Genomic DNA, 19,574 nt, shown 5'->3' with positions numbered 1-19,574 from the left:
ATAAATTTTCCTCTTTCCCTCTCTAGGTATTAAATAGCATTTGGTGTTCATATATTTTTTTCCTTAGGTTAAGACTAAAAGGTAGCCATCTCAAGACTGTGCATATGCCTTCTCCTTTATCACATTCCTCATGCTAAAGTTTAAAGATGTTTCTATTCTATTGATAAATTTTAGGAGCGTTAACTAATAGAAAAGCATATCTCCGAATTAGAAGATATAGACCAATGCACAGAAAAATAAGAAACCAAAAATAAATAGATTGGTGGAGAAAGTAATGCAATTTTGTAAAGACTAAAGCCAAAAATGGATCAAAAGTGCTCCATTAAGCAAACTACGCAGCTCTTCTATGTACCAAGGTTGGGTGCTCGGATTGACACTGATGGGCCATGAGAGTATCTCCACTGATCACAGGCTGAGCACTTCTCCAACTTCACATTGTTTTCCAACGTACAGAATTTACAAGACCAAGTGTTGCATTTGGTACTAAAATCTTTTGGCTGTTGAGTGCCACACAACTCACATATGGGAGCCAATCTCTGCGATGGTACATCATTCACATGCATTAGAAAAGTCACTATGTTATAAGGCCATAGGTAGGTAGTGTTAATTATATATTTTAGAAGAATGAAGCCATAACATAACACTTTCAAGAGTAAACTCCACCTTAAAATAATTATTTATATAATTTGTAGCAAAAGAAAAAAAAATAATGTATGCAAGAATGAATGCAATATATTCGGATGCTTACTTTATTCAACAGAGTGCACATTGTACACTCCCACATTCCAGATTCTTCAGAATGTCGCCCAGATACACTTGATAAATTTGCTGAACTAGATCCTGCCTGATAATTTGATTGAGAATGTGAAAAGCTTTCTGATCCACCGCATCTTCGTTTAGGTCCAGTTTGATGCTCCTTGTCAGGTCTACTTTTCGGTGTATCCATAGTCAAATCTACAAATTCAGAAGTACTAGATGATGACTTAGCAGGTAAACTTGAATTGGTATCCTGACTTCTTTTTCGAGATAACAGATTCGAAGGTAGAGTAGAATTGTCTGTTTGTCTTGAGCTTCCCACATTTTCCCCCTTATGCACGATGTTCTCAGCAACTTCATAGTCAACATCTTCATGATCCAAATTTTCACAAGATTGAGAACCACACCATACGTCATCCTGTAATCTCCGTTCTGCAGCCATTGCAGCAGCTTGTACTGGACTAAGGGCCCTCATTATAACACTATCACCACCTAGACGTTTTGGCCCAGACGGAAGAAGAGATCCCAATTGTACTCTTTTTTCTGCAGCTTCCAGTGCAGTTTTACGGAGGGATGAAAGTGGAGGTTGACGGGAATAACCACCTAAACGCCTTCCTGGAAGATCAAATCCCTCCCCAGCACCACTTATTCCCTTAGCCATCAACTCTTCACATTCCTATGCATGATTAACAAACAAGGACAAATAATTTTTATAACTTACTAAGAACAGAACATAATTTTCTTCTTAAAAATTCACAGCTGCAAACAAGTATTTAGAACAATCATAGGTACCAGTGAACCAACATTTCAACTTTTCAAAAGATAATGTTACATGGAGAGGATTCTAAATGTCTTCTGTCTTGTTAGCAACCTGCAGTTTCTAGCATGACCAGCATTTGGGGATAAGTTGCTACAAAACAAAGTTCTGTCCTCCTTCTATTACATTTCCTTTCTTATTTATTTAATTTAATTATTCATTTCTATTATTATCATTGTTTTGATGGGAATCTTAGCTTATAAAAATGCTCAAAAGACAATATATCTTCTCACCAATTAAAATTGACAATCTGTGAATTTCAGTATGGTACATGTAGATCATAACAATCTGATCCTTAGATAGAATAGGAACCCTGCCAATGAAATTCATGTGCTAATATCTTCTGTGTATCGAGAAAGTCATAAACTTGAGTTAACCAGAAAAATATTAGCTAAAAAATACACTTGAAAGAAAATATGACAAATAAAGACCTCACAAAATCCACAAGGTAGTTCTATAATGCAAAGAGTGTGCATTTGAAAAGGCAAAAAATCTAAAGATCATTTTCCATCGATAATAATAACATCAGAGGACAAAAAGAACCTTTCTAAGTTCATCCCAGAGCTTGTAGAAGTTGGCATTATGAGGGCCATGGGCATTATGGCAAAGCTCATGAAGCATCGTATCCAGAACCTGATCAAACGGGTAGAAGTCCAAATCCCTGTTCGGTCTCCGTAGCCGCAACTTCACATGTATACCAGCTCCAACATTCAACCCCAGAAGACGTGGATTGCTTGGGCTACAATCACATGAACCAGCTCCTTAGTCATTCCCCAAAAAATCAAAAGCAACATATATCTAAACAAGCCAAAATCAAAATCAATCCCCCAAATGGAAAGGCAATTTGGCCTGTTTAAGCAAATGCACAATTTTCAAACTATTATTTCTAAGTTTCAATTAGCAGAAACCAAACCAGACCAAAATCATGAAGCAAAAAGAAAAATGATCCGAATCTTCCTATGAACAATATAAAACTTTCAATAAAATCAACCACTACACAAACTGAAATGATCCAATCACAAAAGCTGTTAATTTAGTACTAGCATATCTTTAGTCATTAAAACGGTGGCTTTTACTCCAAAATGAAAACTCTACTCTTCCTAACTCCATTGCTTCATTTTACCTCCATTACCCATTAACAAAACAACACTACAGGCAAGTGAAAGTTCTTGGTAGAATCACCATGGACGGTAAAGTTCTGCCTCCAAGTATTTAAATTTAAATAAATACAAAAGGCAAGTGAATGGCATTTTGCATTAATGAATAAATAAACAAAAAATGAAAATTTGAAATACCACATTTCAGAGAGAAGTTTGATCCTCCATTTGTGTTTGCGCATGATGGGTTGGACCTGTTTGGCGATCTTTTCCAACATCTTCGTGGCTTCTTCAGCCGCGGGTTTCCTCTTCAGAGCCCTGATTTCCCAAACCTTGTTTAGGTCGCCCACGTTCATCGTCCAAAACCCTGAAATCCCAAACTCTGCAAAAAAATTATATCGATTGAGAGAGGCGAAAGGGAATTGATGGTGAAAATTGAAGAATTTGAAAACGGCGATGATGGATGGTACCGAATCGCGCAGAGAATTTGGTGCAAATGGAGAATGTAGACAGAGAGAGTTGAAACGACGACGAAATGAAGCCTCTTTTTTATGTGATGCTTATTGAGGTTTGATATTAACGCGCGAGGCTGAGCGGGGTTTTGAATTTGTCGCACGTGTGGCGTCATTTTCTTAAATTATAAAAACGAAGGAAAAAATATACTTTTTATACTCCTGGATTAGGATCTTTTAATGACTAAGATTAATCCATGTTTAAAATTTTCAAAATTTGAAAAACAAAATAACGGAATGAAATACACGTTAGAATATTGATTCCAAAAAACTGAAGTATAAGATAAGAATATATCTCTATTATGATTGTAAGTATGATTAAAAAGAAAAGTACCCACAAAGGCACAAACCCTATAAAGCTTCATTCAAGCAAGAAATTAAGCAAACCTAATGAACAACGTGGATGAGAAATTGAGAATCGAAAAATAAGTATTTTTTTTCTTTCAAGTAAGTACTTACTTCTTAATTTACAATAGTCTATCATGGGCACCGTATGAGAGATGATATCATGCTTTAACTGCAGGAAGTTCAATCCCTTCATTGATGTATGGGGAAAATTTTCTACCATTAGACATAGCACTGTAATGCCAACTGATCCACGCTTAGATAGCATTCTTTTAAATAAATGAAAAGTTACCAAAATATTATCATGAAAGCACTATTTATTTTTCTAAGGACCATCTATTAAGTAGGTAGGTGAACTGAAAATGATACTATATATTAAGTTTTGGAAAAAAAAATTGCGTTACACTTTCATGCTCCAAGAAAACTTTTGGAAATGCTACTCTTACTCTTAGCATAATAGTATAAATTAATTTAAGAAATTTTAAATGTTATGTAATAATTTTAAGATATTACAAAACAATCCTAATGTTCAATAATTTAACAACAATAATATTAATATAATTGAAAAATAATTCTTATTTTTAATAAATTTAAAATGAGCCTCATTTTCCTCTATCCTCCTGAAAAGTTGTATGCAAAAGTTTAAAAAGGTAGGGATAATTTTTCGATTTTAAAAATATTGAAACTTATGATGAAGGGAAAATATTAGAAGAAAGAAATTTATCATTGAAAATGAGTAAAAGAGTTAACTCTCTACAGAAATCACTCTATGAAGGTTTATATACAAGCAAGATGCCTAACAGAAAATAATTTGAGGCAAAGACTTTGTGAAAACATCTGCAAGTTGATGATGTTTTCTGACATGAATCAGTTTTAGTGCTCCTTTGTCAACTTGTTCTCTGACATAATGCAAATCAATCTCTAGGTGCTTGGTTCTTTCATGGTATGTGGGGTTTGTAGCAATGTGGATTGCTACTTTGTTGTCACAATAGACAGCTGCAAATGATATCTTAATATTGAAATCATTTAGCAAGTTTCGTAGCCAAGTAAACTCACTTGACACAGATGATAAAGCTCGATATTCTACTTCTGCAGAAGATTTACTAATTGTCTTTTGTTTCTTTGTCTTCTAAGAAATCAATGAATTTCCTAAGAAAATACAATATCCAGTTGTTGATTTTCGGCTGTCAAGACATGAACCCCAATCTGCATCTACATAAGCATGGAGGGATGTATCTGACTTGGCTTTAAAAAGGACCCCTTGTCCAGCTGTGTGCTTGAGGTATCTTAGCAGAATGTTTGCTGCATTCGTGTGTACTGAGCGAGGATTAGATACAAACTGGCTTAGTTGGTGAACAGTGTAACAAATATTGGGCCTTGAGATGGTTAGGTATAGAAGTCTTCCTATGAGTCTTCTATAAGTTTCTGGATCTGGAAGTTGTGATCCTGATTCTGCATTCAATTTTAGATCAGCCTCCATAGGTACTACAGATGGCTTACAAGCAAGCATTCCAGTGTCCTCCAAAATTGACATAGTATAATGTCTCTGGCACATGAATATCCCAACTTGAGATCTTGAGAGTTCTAGGCCAAGGAAGAATTTTAGATTACCCAAATCTTTTAATTTGAAGTATTGTTGAAGCATGGTTTTTGCAGAGTGAATAGCTGTTTTATCAGGGCTGGCAATGACAATGTCATCAACATAGACCAAAATGGCTATGAATGATGAACATGTTCCTTTGGTGAACAAGGTGTAATCATGCTTTGACTGAATGTAGTTTTGAGAGGTCAATGTGGTGCAAAACTTATTGAACCAGCTTCTTGAAGCTTGCTTTAGGCCATAAATGGACTTATTCAACCTGTAAACAAGAGGTGCAGATGATCGAGAAGGAGGTTCGTGGTTGTAGCCTTGAGGTATCTGCATGTAGATTTTCTTCATCCAAGCTGCCATTAAGGAATGCATTGTTCACATCTAGCTGAGCTAGGTACCAATGCTGAGAAGCAACAAGAGACAAAAGGAATCTGAGAGTAGTAATCTTAGCCATAGGGGAAAAAGTCTCTTGGAAATCTAGGCCATATTGTTGTGTGAAACCACGCGCTACAAGTCTTGCCTTGTGTTTTGCCACAGTTCCATCAGAGTTCAATTTCAATTTGAATAACCATATGCAGGTGATAGGTTTCTTGTTGGGCGGTAGATGAGTGATAGTCCAAGTGTTGTTGAGATCCATGGCTGTAAGTTCATCTTGAATAGCTTGTTTCCAGTGAGGAAACTTGATGTGCTTGTATGTCTGTGGTTCATGATTTTTAGAAATTTGACAGATATAGTGGGTATGATGTGCTGTAATTTTTGAGTAATCAATGTAGTTTTGGATAAGATATAGAGGTTTGGAATCCATAGTTACATTTTAACAATGATAATCAGTAAGGTATCTGGGTTGGCCACACTGTCTAGTTGATCTTCTGAGTTGATATTCTGAAAATGGGTTAGGCTGAGGGTTGTTTTGTATGCTTGGTTGGTTGTCTGGATGGTGTTGTGTGTGTATAGGGTCAGGATCATCACAAATGTCTGGAGTAATCAAATTTGGAGTAATGTAAGGGCTGAGAGGATTAGTGGACCTTGTTGTAGAGTCTTTGTCTTTGATAGGAAAGATGTGTTCATAGAACTTCACGTCCCTTGATATGAAAGTTTCGAGAGTGGTCAAGTCTAACAACTTGTAGCCTTTATATCCATGAGGATAACCTATGAAAACTGTTGTAGTAGCTCTTGGACTGAACTTGTGTCGTGTGGATAGAAGAGTAGATGCATAACATAAAGTTCCAAAGGTCCTGAAATCAGAATAGTTAGGTAGTTGTTGATGCAGAATTTCATAAGGAGATTTGTGTTGCAAAATAGGACTTGGTGTTCTATTCATTAGAAAGACAACAGTTTTAACACATTTTCTCCACATTTTTATAGGAACATTAGATTGATGCAGTAAAGTCCTAGCAATGTTAAATATATGTAAGTGTTTTCTTTCCACCACACTATTTTGTTGGGGTCTCTCTAAACAGGAAAATTGATGTAAGACATCTTTTTGAAGGAAAAAAATCTTTAAAAACTAGTTCTCTAGCATTATCATACCTAAAAGCCTTAATACTAGTTTTGAATTGATTCTCAACATAGGAAAAGAACTGAGGTATGATAGTAATACAATCAAATTTATTTTTAAGCATATATATCCATGTGAACCTACTTTTATCATCAACTAAAGTTAAGAAGTAACTAAAGCCATCATGAGTGAGGTGCCTAAAAGGTCCCCATTTGTCAACATGAATCAAGTCAAAACAATGATCACTGAATTTATTGGGATTTAGGAAAAGGGAGCCTATTTTGTTTGGCAATATGACAAGTGCTACAATGATAACTGGAATCTACAGAGGTAAAATCCATTTTATTAGCAATTATTTTGTATACAAGAATGGGTATATGGCCTAATCTTCTATGTCAGGTTTCATATGAAACATTATTACATATATTCATATATTTAGAACAAAGAATGTGTTTGGGAAACTCAAAAACCAGTAATCCTTGCTTTTGCTTAGCAGTGCCAATCCTCCTCAAAGTCTCGAGGTCCTGTAGAATAAAGGAGTCAGTTTCCATTGTAAATTGAAAAGGATTAGTATTGATAAGAGTGACAAGGGATAGAAGATTAAATCTGAATGGAGGTATGAACAGAACATTGTGAAGAAAAATGTCTTCATTAATCTTAATATTGCCTATTCCTTCTACTTTAACTTTCGTGGAATTAGACAGAAGAACATGCGAGTTAAACATGGTAGTATATGAATTAAACAATTCTTTGAAACAACAAATGTGAGAGGTAGCCCCAGTATCAATGATCCAAGTGTGGTGATCATTATTGAAGGCAACATTCATACAGATACCTATAACATTTGTGGCTATTGCATCAATTGTGGTTTCGATTTTCATATGATTGGTTAAGAAAAAGATCAATTGTTGACACTGAGTAGGCGTTAAAGTTGGTGCCTGAACAGAAGGTGAACTTTCGGGTGTGTCATGTACTTGATTCATCGAGTTGCTAGTACGATTTTTGAAGTAATTTGGTGGGTAACCCACAAGCTTGTAACATTTGTCCTTCGTGTGCCCCAACATGTCACAGTGAGCACATTTGGGTCTTTCTTTCACACTTGCACTGGCGATTCCCTGCTCCTCTGCGCGCTGCAGCTGCTCAGTCTGCACCCTCCCTTGGAAATGGCTTCTGCGTCCTGCACTCCTAGGCCTGCCATTTCGAAACTCGCCAGTCAGAGCTACGGTTTCAGCAGCAGTGGTGAAGTCGCCAGTGCAAGTGGCGAGATGCCCTTCCACGTGAAGTCACCAGCACCGCTGGCGGTTTGGCCTTCCACGTGTCGTATGGCAGCGAAATTGCTATTGCCAATGGCGGTTTGCATGGAAAATGCATGCAACTCACATAAAAAAGAACACCATGCCAAAATTAGTTCCAAAAGGACCCCATTTGGGAAATAAGTTTTCAAAAGGGACCCCTTTTGGGCAATTTGCCAAGTATATTGCTTTTCAACTTCCTAGGGCTCAAAAATCCCAGCTCAAAGTCAAAAGGTTGCTTCTCCTGAAAGTTGATAGTAACCATGATAGGATTGATTAGTTTCTAAAACAACTATTTTTGCCAAGAATTCTCAAAAATTGTAACTCCAATAAAAGGGGACAACTGCTGTAACCATCGCTTGAATGTTTCAATACAAATTTGCAAAGTATTAATGTATGCTGGTTTATGGAATATATATGAAAGCAAATCAGCTCTTGAGAAATGAAGTATATAGGACAATCTGATATATGCACTTGTTGTGGCTGAAGTTTGCAAGTCTAACAAAGGTTTGCGATGGAATTTTGGATACAAGCTATGAAGACATTTAGGCTTCTCTTTTGGTATATGGTCTATTATTTTGTTTATGTTAGCTTATAATGTTTCAGGGTGGGGTTTGTGGAAGATATTTGCTACTGTCATCGTTTTTGTCTTCTGGTATAGGGTACATCTTGTACCCTTTATCGTTTTAATAATATTTGGCTTTTCAAAAAAAAAAAACAGAGATAATAATCAATCAAAACTCCTGGACCCTGCTGATTTCAATTTCATCATATTGGCACAAAAGGCAGCTAAAATGCTAGCCCATTTTTCAAGAATTTAACATGGCAGGGAAAAACATGCCTACAAGAAAATTTTAACACGAATGCATCTTATTACAATTTCTTGCGTATTACCCTTTCAAAACATGACAGGTTCTAAGGATTGAAATAAAACTGCATAATCTTAATTCTTAGGTGGTAATAAGCCACATTGAAACAAAAAATCTAGTTGACGACACAACAAAAGCAAATAAATACACTGTAGATACTAAGTATGACAGATCATGAATCATAAAAAATGTCCCCCAAGATGAAGATCGATGTCAATTTTTAAGTGGGTTCATTCTCTCCCTCAGATAGTAGAGTTTGGCCCTTCTCACTCTCTTCTTGTCAAGCACCTTTATCTCCTTTATGTTAGGTGAATACCTATCACAGTTCAAACATAACCCAGAGCTCAGGCCTTAACTACAGTATTTGATTGAAGATCTTAATAATAAAAATATAAATAAATATTATCTAAATTACATGTAATATGACATAAAGCACAATCAACTGAATTAAAAATTCCAACAAAAAAAACTTACCACCCCCCACCCCCTCCACTCTTCCCAACCCAAAATTATGACAGGTTATAAACATAAGATCATTAAATAGTAGTACGATCCCAACAACACATTCCAAGCACATAAAGAAACACCTTAAATTAAGCTCATAAAGATAACAAAAAAATCAGTCTGAACACTGAAAGCACATTGAAGCAAAGTAATTGTTACACCTATAATTGTACATTAAAAAAGCAATTCACTTAGGGGTGTAAGCAGGTCAGTTTAGGTTGGGTTTGGTCAAACCTGTGATCCAACCCAATCAAATTTGAACGGATTGGTTTGAGTCGGTTTTCTAAGAAGAAAAAAATGATACTCAACCCAAACCAACCCATTTGTAAATAGTTTGGATTAGGTTGGATCAACGGGTCAAAACATTTAATTTTATCTATTTTTTTAAAATGCAATATTTTTTATAAGCTAAATTTTTTATTAAATGAATCAAACACAACTGTTTCTTGTTAGATTTTTTATTAAAAAGAAAACTTTGTGATGTTGTCACTCCTCACTCCACTCCACTGACTCTTACCTATGTATCTATCCATGGGAATGGAAAATTAAGCATACCATATTCAACATAAAAAATTTCAATAAGAATGGTGAAGATGAGTTTCAAACATTTTTTCTACCAAAACTAATGAGTCATTACGATGCCTACTCTTCGTAAATAGATCTGAAATATTTTTAGAGCCCATCTAAAGTTGTTTTAATCAATAAAACCCTTCTAACTTTGATCTTAAAGGTTAAGAATGCGTTGATGCTTACTCAATTCAGGTTGATAAGTCTATGTAATTAACAGTCAATAGTATTTATTTTTTTTAATATTTAAAAATATATATTATATAGTAGTAGTAGTAATAATAATAATAATAATAATAATAATAATAATAATAATAATAATAATAATAATAATAATAATAATAATAATTTAATATAAATTAACCGATCAATAGGCCGGGTCAATAGATTTAGATATTAAAACCCATGACCCAACCCAAAATTCAACGGATTTGATTGATTCAATTCAGATTTGACCCAAACACAAAAATTATCCAACATAAACTATTTGGGTCAATTTGAGTTCGTTCCGCTTACACCGCAAAGTTCACTTGTTCCCCTATAGATAATGCTTGCGGGGGATTACAGATTGAACAGGAATTAAAATTTATATTCCAATAAGTCTTTTTCTAAACTGTAAATTAATGTGCATTAGAATATGGGGTTTTTCCCCTAGCTTCCACCAAAAAGAAATGTGCATTTGAACAAGTTTTTGAAATAATTATGTTTACACTAGCATTTTTTTTAGTAGTTACTATTTCTAATTAAAAATTGCTTTTTTCTTTTCTTATCATAAATTTGAGATATTTTTATTTGACAAGGGGCTTTATAATAAACAACCCAAACAACGAGCCCATTACTAGAATACCAAATAATTATCATCACCTGAAGTAATTATTTATATCGTCTTTTTATCTTTATGGTCAGTGACACAATTTAACTAAACCCTCCTCAAATGCCAATAAATGGAAAAAGAATGTTTTACCAGTTCAAATAGTAAAACCATATCTACTTAAAATATGGGAAGGTAATACTTACAGAGGGAATAGAGATTCAATCCCAACCCCAGCGACCTGCCTCCTAATTCTGAATGTAGTATTGAGTCCAGCATTACGTCTTGCAATAACAATGCCTTTTATAATAGAGACACGCCTCTTATTTTCAGGTACTTCCTGTTATATCAGATGTTAGTAAACAAAAAACAAAAGATCATATTACTATCACAAACAAAAACCAAGCAAACAAATATGAATAGAAAATAAATTCCATACCACTTTGAGTTGCACAATATAACCGGGCTTTATGTCAGGTATCTCTCTTTGCCCTCTCACCTCCTCTACTGCCTCCTTGTCTAAAATCTAAAGGATATAAATACCAACCATTTTTACAAGTGACAAAAAAAATGTCATTATTTAAAACAATCCAGAGCAGCTACATGCCTGCATAATGTGCCTGGCAGTTTTGTCTAATCTCTTAAATTTGATACGAGGAGGAACTTCAGGCTCCAGCATCGAACTATCTTGAGAAGAAGAATCAACAGAAGTTGCCTCTGTTGACATAAACCTGCTAGCAAAAGGCGGTACAAGCCCCCCAGCTGGCTGGTACAAGCCCATTCCAGAGCTTCTCAGCACTGATGCTAAACCATTACCGGACTCAAATTGTGAGAATACCTCAGTCCCAGGTAATTTTGTAATCTGCAAAAGAAATGATGACAAAATCAAGCACCAATAAGAGTTTATATCACACAGTCAATTTGAGTCAAAGTCTATAACCAAGGCCGCACCTTCAAAAAAACTAAACTGAAACATAGAATAAACATGGCCTTAGATAAACTTTTCCATAAGCACTTATAAGAGAAGAAAAAATGAAATAAGTTTCTTCATAAGTGAAATTAGGTATGCACAATTTAAAAATTAGCTTTTGGAGAAGCTGAAGTGAGAGAACTTCTAAAAACTAGCTTATGTATAAGCTAATTTTAGCTTATGGATAAACTTATTTCATTTATTTTTCTTCTTGTTTTATTCTCCTATCAACGCTGTTGGAAAAGTTTATCCCAACAAACCCAAAAATACCCCTTGAAGAGCTCTAAATACTTATGTATCTTTAACTCCTCTATTCACTCCACTCAATCAAGCATAATTAACAAGAAAACAGAGCAGATCACAACTATACTAAACATTATTATCTATAACTTAACAAACTTCCAATCACAATTCAGGATTATATGATATCAGTTGACATACTATAACACCATGTTACATCATATAGTCATTATAAAACCATAACGATAGGACTCTGTCATTCAAACACAACAAGGTGAAGATACATTCCCATCGTATTCACCCTAACCAAGCCTATCTTAATCTGATTAAAATACATCGATTGTCCTTGTTACTTGATTCAACAGCAGCAGCAGCAGCAGCAGCAGCACAAGATCAAAATCGAGTGCGAAAAAAGTGTAAGGAAATGAATGAAGCGGATGCTTACGGCGATCGGAGAAACGCGAGTGGAAAAGTTTGGGACAGAGAATAGCCGGAAAGGGGTCGGAGCTTGAAATTCCGGCAGAGATGGACGGAGGAATGGTCGGAGCAGAGATGATGAGAGCCTGCGAGAAGCCATAACCGAGGACGCAGCGAAAGAGAGCGAGAGAGAAGGGGAAAAGCCCTGTGTTAGGGTTTATGGCTTGCGCTTGCGCACGTGACTCCATGGGTACTATTTCGGGGGTAATTACGTAATGGGTCGGGTAAAACCCGGTTCCCGACCCGAATCTTGGTGGTGAAATACAAATTTGAGTTTTAGGTGCACAGTTTACACCGACTCTTAACACCCTATTTTGAAAATGAAACTCGTCGGAGTCGATCCATGGGTTAGATTGAAAACTTGGTTAGGATATTATATAAGCTTTTGGTACTATATTCACTCTCCTTTTTGGCCAAGTAGTCTCTCATTTGCTTTTTTCTTCTAATTTATTTTAATATATATATATATATTCTTTATACTAGAATGTACTTGTTGGAATAATGTTTTGTTTTTAACATTCCAAAAGTACTTCCAAGAATAATGACTTTGTGTTTCAGAAAATATTTTCCAGAATTTTTAAAATAAACTAATGACCTGAAAAGTATTTTTTGGAATATTATTTTGTGCCATGAAAAGAACATTATGGAATGTAAAAAAAAAGATTTAGAAGAATTCAAGGAGAACACTAAGACCATTAATAATCCTATATAAAGGAAAATTTGTATAAAATGAAGCAAGTGAAGTGGAGAAAACATATAATTAAAATCAATTCTTCAATCTAACTTTAAAAGATACTCCATTATAACAACTTGGACAAATTTAAGATATAGTCATATGTTGTTGCATATGTAAAAAAGAGAGATTAATGATGTTGTGTGAGTGGACAAAAATAAAAACAAGAAAGAAAAGTAGTTAGAAACATAAACATACTACATTGGAGTTTGAAAGATAGAAAACCCTAATGCTAGAACAAGAGACCAAACAAGAGGGGAATAAAGAGAGATTGAAGAAAAGGACTCAAGGGAAGATGAAGGGAGAGTGATGAAAGAAAGGATGATATGTTGTTACTATGAAAGAGAGAGTGTGCAAGGAAAAGAAGAATGTTTGAAAAGGAAATGGTACTTTACTTAGCAATAAAAGGGACTAGGTGTAACAATATCCTTAATTTAATCTAGATTCTATGGTTTAAATATGTTTTTATCATCTCAAATTTGGAGATTTTACTTTTTTTTCCCTAAATTTAAATTCTTATTTTTCAGTTTCTCAAATTTGCAATTTTTTTAAGTCTTTGTTGCATTAAAAATATTGTAATAAATTGTGCTTTTGAACAGGCAAAAATCAGATAAAAGAGACTAAAAAAATCTTTTATGAATTTAAGGATCAGAAAAATACAAATTTTTATTTGGAGATTAAAAAAGATAGATTCTAAATTTAAAGAATTAAAAATATAATCAAGCCTAAAACAACAATATGATTCATAAAAATATGTCATGCCATATATGAATTGAAGAAATTTTCCAAGCACTCAACCTATTACTAATAGAGCAATGTTACATGTAGTGATGGAAAAGTTTGTGACAAGCAAGTTTAGATATAATGAAAACAGAAAAGTTAAAAATGCACAATTTAAGTAAAACTATCCCAACAAGTTAGAAATCCTAATAAAGCATATTTTAAATACCACCACCAAACCAAATTCACCAGTATCATAAAAATTCTATGCGATAACATAATTTTTCTTACGCTTATTTTACATTATAAGATCTCTTACTATCATTAATATTTTGACAAAAATAATTAAGGCGTTTATGCAACACCTAGCTACCTCTACGTAACACTGGATAAGATCCTACAAGTGGAAAGGGGGGCATGCCCATTTTCTTTTTGTTTTTCTTCTCATTTTTGTGGCGCATCCTGAATACAAAAGATAGATGTGAAAAATTGGATAGGAATTGTTGGTTCTAAAATTACTGCACCATAAGATCCTGTGTTGTAACTTAAAAAGCCTACAAGAGCAAGAGGGACAAGCCCATTTTTTTTATTTTTCATTTTTTGCGGCTTAGAATTTGAAAGCATATTTGCACACTTAAATTTGGCTTGAAATCAAGTTTTAATCGAAAGCATTATATAAGTTACTTATGCACTATCGGTTTGCAAATTGAAATTCACTGAAACTTAGATTTGTAAAACTTAATCCAAGTATGCATTTTGATGTTTAGGGAATTGCGTTCTGTTTTGGAGTTATGATGGTTATGGCATTTTGATACCTCCACAAAACAAACTAGTGTAGAAAACATATCAGTCAATTTAACTTTCTTAATTAAGGGTATTTTCTTGCTTGTGTTAGGCATATTGCTTGAGAACAAAGTTTCAAGTACTTCGGGGCATGTTTAGATCGTCCACATGTTCAGACAGCTGTTGCAAGATCATGATAAGAGTAAACACTACGAATTACTAACTTTTAAAAATGCATGAGTTGCATTAGTAATAATAGAACAGGTGTAAATTCCTTAAATTGTAAGAAAATAGCTGTACTTCAAGAGTATAAATCTGTTATTATAAGACAGTTACCAATGTGATTCTGCCGTTCATAATAATTCCAATTTTCCAAGTTCAAACTTCCAACCAGTATTCATGTACTTTTCAAGAATCCAAATTATGCAGTTACATAGAAGAAACATACATGGCACATAATGTGGAGCTAGGACTTCCAAGCTTAATAGAAAAGTATGCTGTTATTCATGGATAATGATAATGCAGAAGCAAAAGCATTATTAAAACTTGTCTACTGCATCTACCTCCTCATTTCTATTTCCAAATTCAGGTAATTGGTTATTGCTTAAATTGAAAAGAAACAGCAGCAACATGGAGCACACTTTGTAGTTTTTTCTTCCCTCTTTTCTTTCTCTGTTGACAATGTCCACTGTTTTTTTTTTTTAAATGAACAACCTTGAACTATCATTTTCGTAAACAAATCCATATGTCTGTATTACGAACAAAACTCATAATAATTATTCAATCAATAAAGTATACACACCACCACCAACCAACCTTTTTCCCCACAAGGTGGTATAGGCTACATGAATTAAATAACAGCATAGCTTCTATTATAAATCATGTCTACAGACAAACTATTGATCTATAAATTCATTTCTATAGCTTTGTATATATTTCTTCTCCGTTCCCCTTTGCCTATAATGATTTAGGCTACCCTCCATGTGAACTACCCTTCTTCCCAAGACTTTTATAAGTCCTCTTAATTCTCAATACATGCTCATCTTTTCTATCATTTGAGGCAAATTTCTGTCATCTTTTCTACCTTATAAATGATTGACGAAATCATTTCTGACAAGAATATCCAAATACCAAATCTGACCTAGGAACTACCACAACTTTTTCTGTAATGTACGTATTCATTATCAAAAAGATAAAAAAAAGAAAAAGAAAAAGATTCTGCAAATGCTGTAAAGAGAAGTTATCTTGGAACAACCTTAGGTGTCCCAAATCATCACAACCGCTATCACTCCCACACCCAACAACACGGCAAGAAACTTGAAATAGGCTGAGTCAACCTTTGTTGGTATGTGGGGCATGTACCCTTTTGCCAACAGATGGTTTACTGATACATAGATAAATACTCCACAAGCCAGACCCATTGATATGGCAAAGATCCAATCCGCCACATGACCCTGAGTTGTGGCATCCAATATAATTCCAATGGCCACACCAATTGGACTCGAGATGGCAAAAGCAAAAGCATAGGCTGCACACGACACAAGGGGACGGTTAGGAATCATTCTGAGGAGAGCAATTCCCATGGCAATGGCTGCAAATATCTTGTGCAGACAGATTGTCCATAAGGCTTTCCATGCATTTGCTTTGGTCTCAGCAACTCCAATTGCTAAGCCCTCAAACACAGAATGTGCACAAAGGGCAACAATCAATAAAATGGTGTCTCCAAGCGAACGGACAGATCCAAGTGCAGGGTTTGCTAAGTGATGATGATCAGAGCTAGAAATAGAATGGCTCTGTTAACACAGAAAAACAAAAAACTAGTACCAAACAAGTAATGGCAAGCCTAAAATGAAGTATCCCAGAAAAATTTAAGAACCCATTTTGACTGATATAAAACCATGAAATCTAACCCGGTGTTGTGACTGAGATCTAACACTGTTGTTACTTACTTTGCTCACATCAGCCCCTGCAATGCAAACCAAAAGAATAGAAAGTAGTCCTTTAGACAAGGTGAACCTAAGGATATTCAAAATAATTTCATCTTTGTTAAATTGATGTCCTCTGACTTAATTGTAAAGCAACTGGTCATTTTCTTTTTAATTTTAGTTTCTTTATATATTAAAAGGTGGATGAATAACTTAAAAGAGTCTAAGAGGTTAATCACACTTTTAGCTCAAGTACTTGACATGATGATATAAATTTAGATACACTCTGTAGAATTCTATGTAACGTAATGGTAATTTGTAATCTGAATCATGCACCACCAAACTTTAAATTAAATTATCTTATCCCAACACGAAACAACACAGTTCAAAGGACAAGACAGAGATTTTCAAAATCAAATTGAATTACATGATCAGAAGACATGGCAATGCTCCCAGCAAACAATCAGCTTACAGAATTCACCATTCGACAAAAACGAAACTACTACAGTCTTGAATAAAAACCCAAGTCTATACGCAGAATCATTATTCATTCACCCCACCAGCAAAACTGTAATCGAAAAACACAGCTCAAAAACAGGGGACAAAAAAATAGGACAAAACTTGAATGCAAGCGCCCTTTGGCCCTTTTCATTTTGTTCTGTTATCATGATCGGAATTTCACCTCAGCAATACTGATTGTTAATACACACTTGTTTACATAAATTACCACCAAATTGCACTAATCCTCTTGTAAAATATTCCTACTAAAGCACTATTCCTTCACCTTAAAGTCATCTCCAATGGTAGTTCTTATATATAAGAACTGACTTCTTAACATTAAAAAAACTATTTTGCTTGTTAGGACTAACCAGAGAATAATACTAAAAGGAAGAAATATTTGTTGTAGAAATCATAGGAGATCATAAAAAATAGAGTCATGAATAGTATAAAAAAAAGTTATGAATAGTAAAATTTTGAACATTCCAATAAAAATCTTTCTCCATTTAATTTTTTAACCAATGCCCCGATTAGCATTTGTATATATATATAGTACCAACTGAAATGCATAGCAACCAATGAGTAAAAACAGATACCTTGAACTTGGACATCCTCAGCATCACGCGGTTGGTCACGCCCCGTATTCTTCAAAACCGAGGAAATGACAGCATCAGCGAGCAGGGTCATCAAGTACCCTGCACACGCGAGCATGAACGCGAAGGGGTACTCCTTGCGAGTTAAGTCCCCGAAGGTTTCATTAGCGTCGCTGAGAAAATGCATCATTGCAGTTCCCAGAAACACTCCTCCAGCAAACTGGGTCCCCAGAACTAAGAACCCCTCGTTCCATTTCAGAATGTAGGGGGAAACGCCCGATACAAAAGTAGCAAAAAAAATAACGATCAAACACCACACCTTTGCGAGAATCAAGGACCGAGCACGGAGGTTGGGGATGGCGTCGCCTCCGGCGTCCGCGTCGTCGTCGTCGTCGTCGTCGAGGTGGCCGCTGTGGGCGGAGACGGAGAGGGAGAAGAAGAAGAGAAGGGAGAGTGTGAAGAGGAAGAGGGATGTGCGAAAAGAAGGTGACATTTTTTTTTATTGGAATATGGTAATGTGAGAAGTGAGAAGAAAAGAAGTGAAGGTTATAGAATGAATGTGAATGTGAATGTGAATGTGAATGGTCTTAGAGTCTTTTGGGTAGGGAGAGAGGGAAGAGGGTTTGGGAGGGGACCGTTGTTAGGTTTGGTGATAAGCTTAGGAAGTTTGTTTTGTACTACACACGTGAGAGAGACAGGTTTTGTACTACGTTCAACTGTTGGAGTAATAATCATGCTCACCGTCATATCATATATAATTATAAATGATAAATTATAAATGAGTACCATAAATGTAAAACTTATCCAAAACTTGAATGGAAAATATTTAATTAAGTTGAAATAATTTGAAACTACCTGATAAACATTTTTATTTTTAGCCTTTTTAAACTAGTGTTAGCATCATACTTATTCAAATCAAATCCACCCGATTGGTTGTACTAGAATCTTGTGTCCAAGACAGTCCGTTAAGATGTGGGAGCAGAAATAGAATTATTAATGTTAATCATTTTATGAAACTCAATGATCCAATCTTGTCTTGATTTGACTCAATCAAGAATTTTTTTTTAACTCATATAACATGTTATAATTAATTATTGAATGTCATATAATTTGTTTTTATAATATTATTTTTTTATCTTAATAATAATATATAATAACTAATTATTATCATATTAATTATGTGGTGTAATATTTATATATTTTAAATATTTTTATCAAATTTATTTGTCGTTATACGATAAATTTTGTATTTAATTAGAAAAATGAGAGTTTTTTTAGTTATTTAATGATAATACCCACAAAATAATTTATAATAATAAATTTTTATATAATATTTATATTTTTACCATGATAATAAATTTAATTTTAAAATATAAAATATAAATTGATCATATTTTATTAAATATATTATATATTTTAACTTTTTAATATATATATATATATATATATATATATATATATATATATATATATAAAAGTTCATTACCCGCCAACTTATAATGGATTGATTTAATATTTCAATCATATTAATTAATTTGGTGATTTTCATAAGAGTGGTGTCATTTATTATCAATTGGAATATTAATCATATATATACTAGTAATAATAATTATAAAATTTATTTTAATATGATTTTTATGATTATTATAATAAAAAAATCTATATATTTGAGTTTTTTAATTTATAATTGGATAGTAATATAATTTTTTATCAAAAATATTAGGAACATATTAGCATTTCTTCAAATACATTTTCTCAGTTTATTTAATTAATTAAGATTTATTAAATTAAAAAATAATCATTAAAATGATGTGAGAGACTCACAAATTTTTTTTACTTTTAATATAATTCACTCATATAATTTTTTTTTATTTTTAATAAACTTTAACCAATAAAAAGATTATTCAAAAAATATATTAAAAATCATTTTTTCAATAAAATAATCGGTACTTATATAATTTATTCTTTTTATTACT

General features: G+C 33.9%; 3 protein-coding genes across 5 annotated transcripts; all 3 read right to left on the bottom strand.

Annotated features, from left to right (window-relative positions):
- Positions 1-237: 237 nt before the first annotated feature.
- LOC100795976 (DNA-dependent metalloprotease WSS1) lies at positions 238-3,277 on the bottom strand. 2 transcript variants are annotated; one of them, XM_003551424.5, is made up of 5 exons: positions 3,141-3,277; positions 2,869-3,052; positions 2,117-2,312; positions 749-1,432; positions 238-536 (listed from the first exon to the last, which is right to left on the bottom strand). In XM_003551424.5, the coding sequence occupies exons 2-5, from the start codon at positions 3,024-3,026 to the stop codon at positions 345-347; spliced, it is 1,230 nt and encodes a 409-aa protein (XP_003551472.1). In that variant the 5' UTR covers positions 3,027-3,052; positions 3,141-3,277; the 3' UTR covers positions 238-344. The 2 variants fall into 2 exon arrangements, with proteins under 2 accessions (XP_003551472.1, XP_040868039.1); XM_041012105.1 differs by having other exon boundaries at positions 2,872-3,052.
- A 5,483-nt stretch (positions 3,278-8,760) lies between these two features.
- Positions 8,761-12,517, bottom strand: LOC100817304 (50S ribosomal protein L19-1, chloroplastic). The gene is made up of 5 exons (XM_003552958.5): positions 12,315-12,517; positions 11,267-11,521; positions 11,099-11,185; positions 10,866-10,999; positions 8,761-9,093 (listed from the first exon to the last, which is right to left on the bottom strand). The coding sequence occupies exons 1-5, from the start codon at positions 12,444-12,446 to the stop codon at positions 8,991-8,993; spliced, it is 711 nt and encodes a 236-aa protein (XP_003553006.1). The 5' UTR covers positions 12,447-12,517; the 3' UTR covers positions 8,761-8,990.
- A 2,915-nt stretch (positions 12,518-15,432) lies between these two features.
- Positions 15,433-18,247, bottom strand: LOC100791239 (zinc transporter 11). 2 transcript variants are annotated; one of them, XM_003551417.4, is made up of 3 exons: positions 17,602-18,247; positions 16,493-16,548; positions 15,433-16,375 (listed from the first exon to the last, which is right to left on the bottom strand). In XM_003551417.4, the coding sequence occupies exons 1-3, from the start codon at positions 18,089-18,091 to the stop codon at positions 15,839-15,841; spliced, it is 1,083 nt and encodes a 360-aa protein (XP_003551465.1). In that variant the 5' UTR covers positions 18,092-18,247; the 3' UTR covers positions 15,433-15,838. The 2 variants fall into 2 exon arrangements, with proteins under 2 accessions (XP_003551465.1, XP_006602141.1); XM_006602078.3 differs by having other exon boundaries at positions 16,532-16,548; positions 17,602-18,244.
- Between the last annotated feature and the right edge of the window lie 1,327 nt (positions 18,248-19,574).

This window comes from Glycine max, chromosome 18 (assembly GCF_000004515.6).
Source record: "Glycine max cultivar Williams 82 chromosome 18, Glycine_max_v4.0, whole genome shotgun sequence".
Lineage (NCBI taxonomy): Eukaryota > Viridiplantae > Streptophyta > Magnoliopsida > Fabales > Fabaceae > Glycine > Glycine max.
The sequence above is the reverse complement of the archived record's forward strand: the minus strand, read 5'-3'. Positions and strand labels throughout refer to the sequence as shown.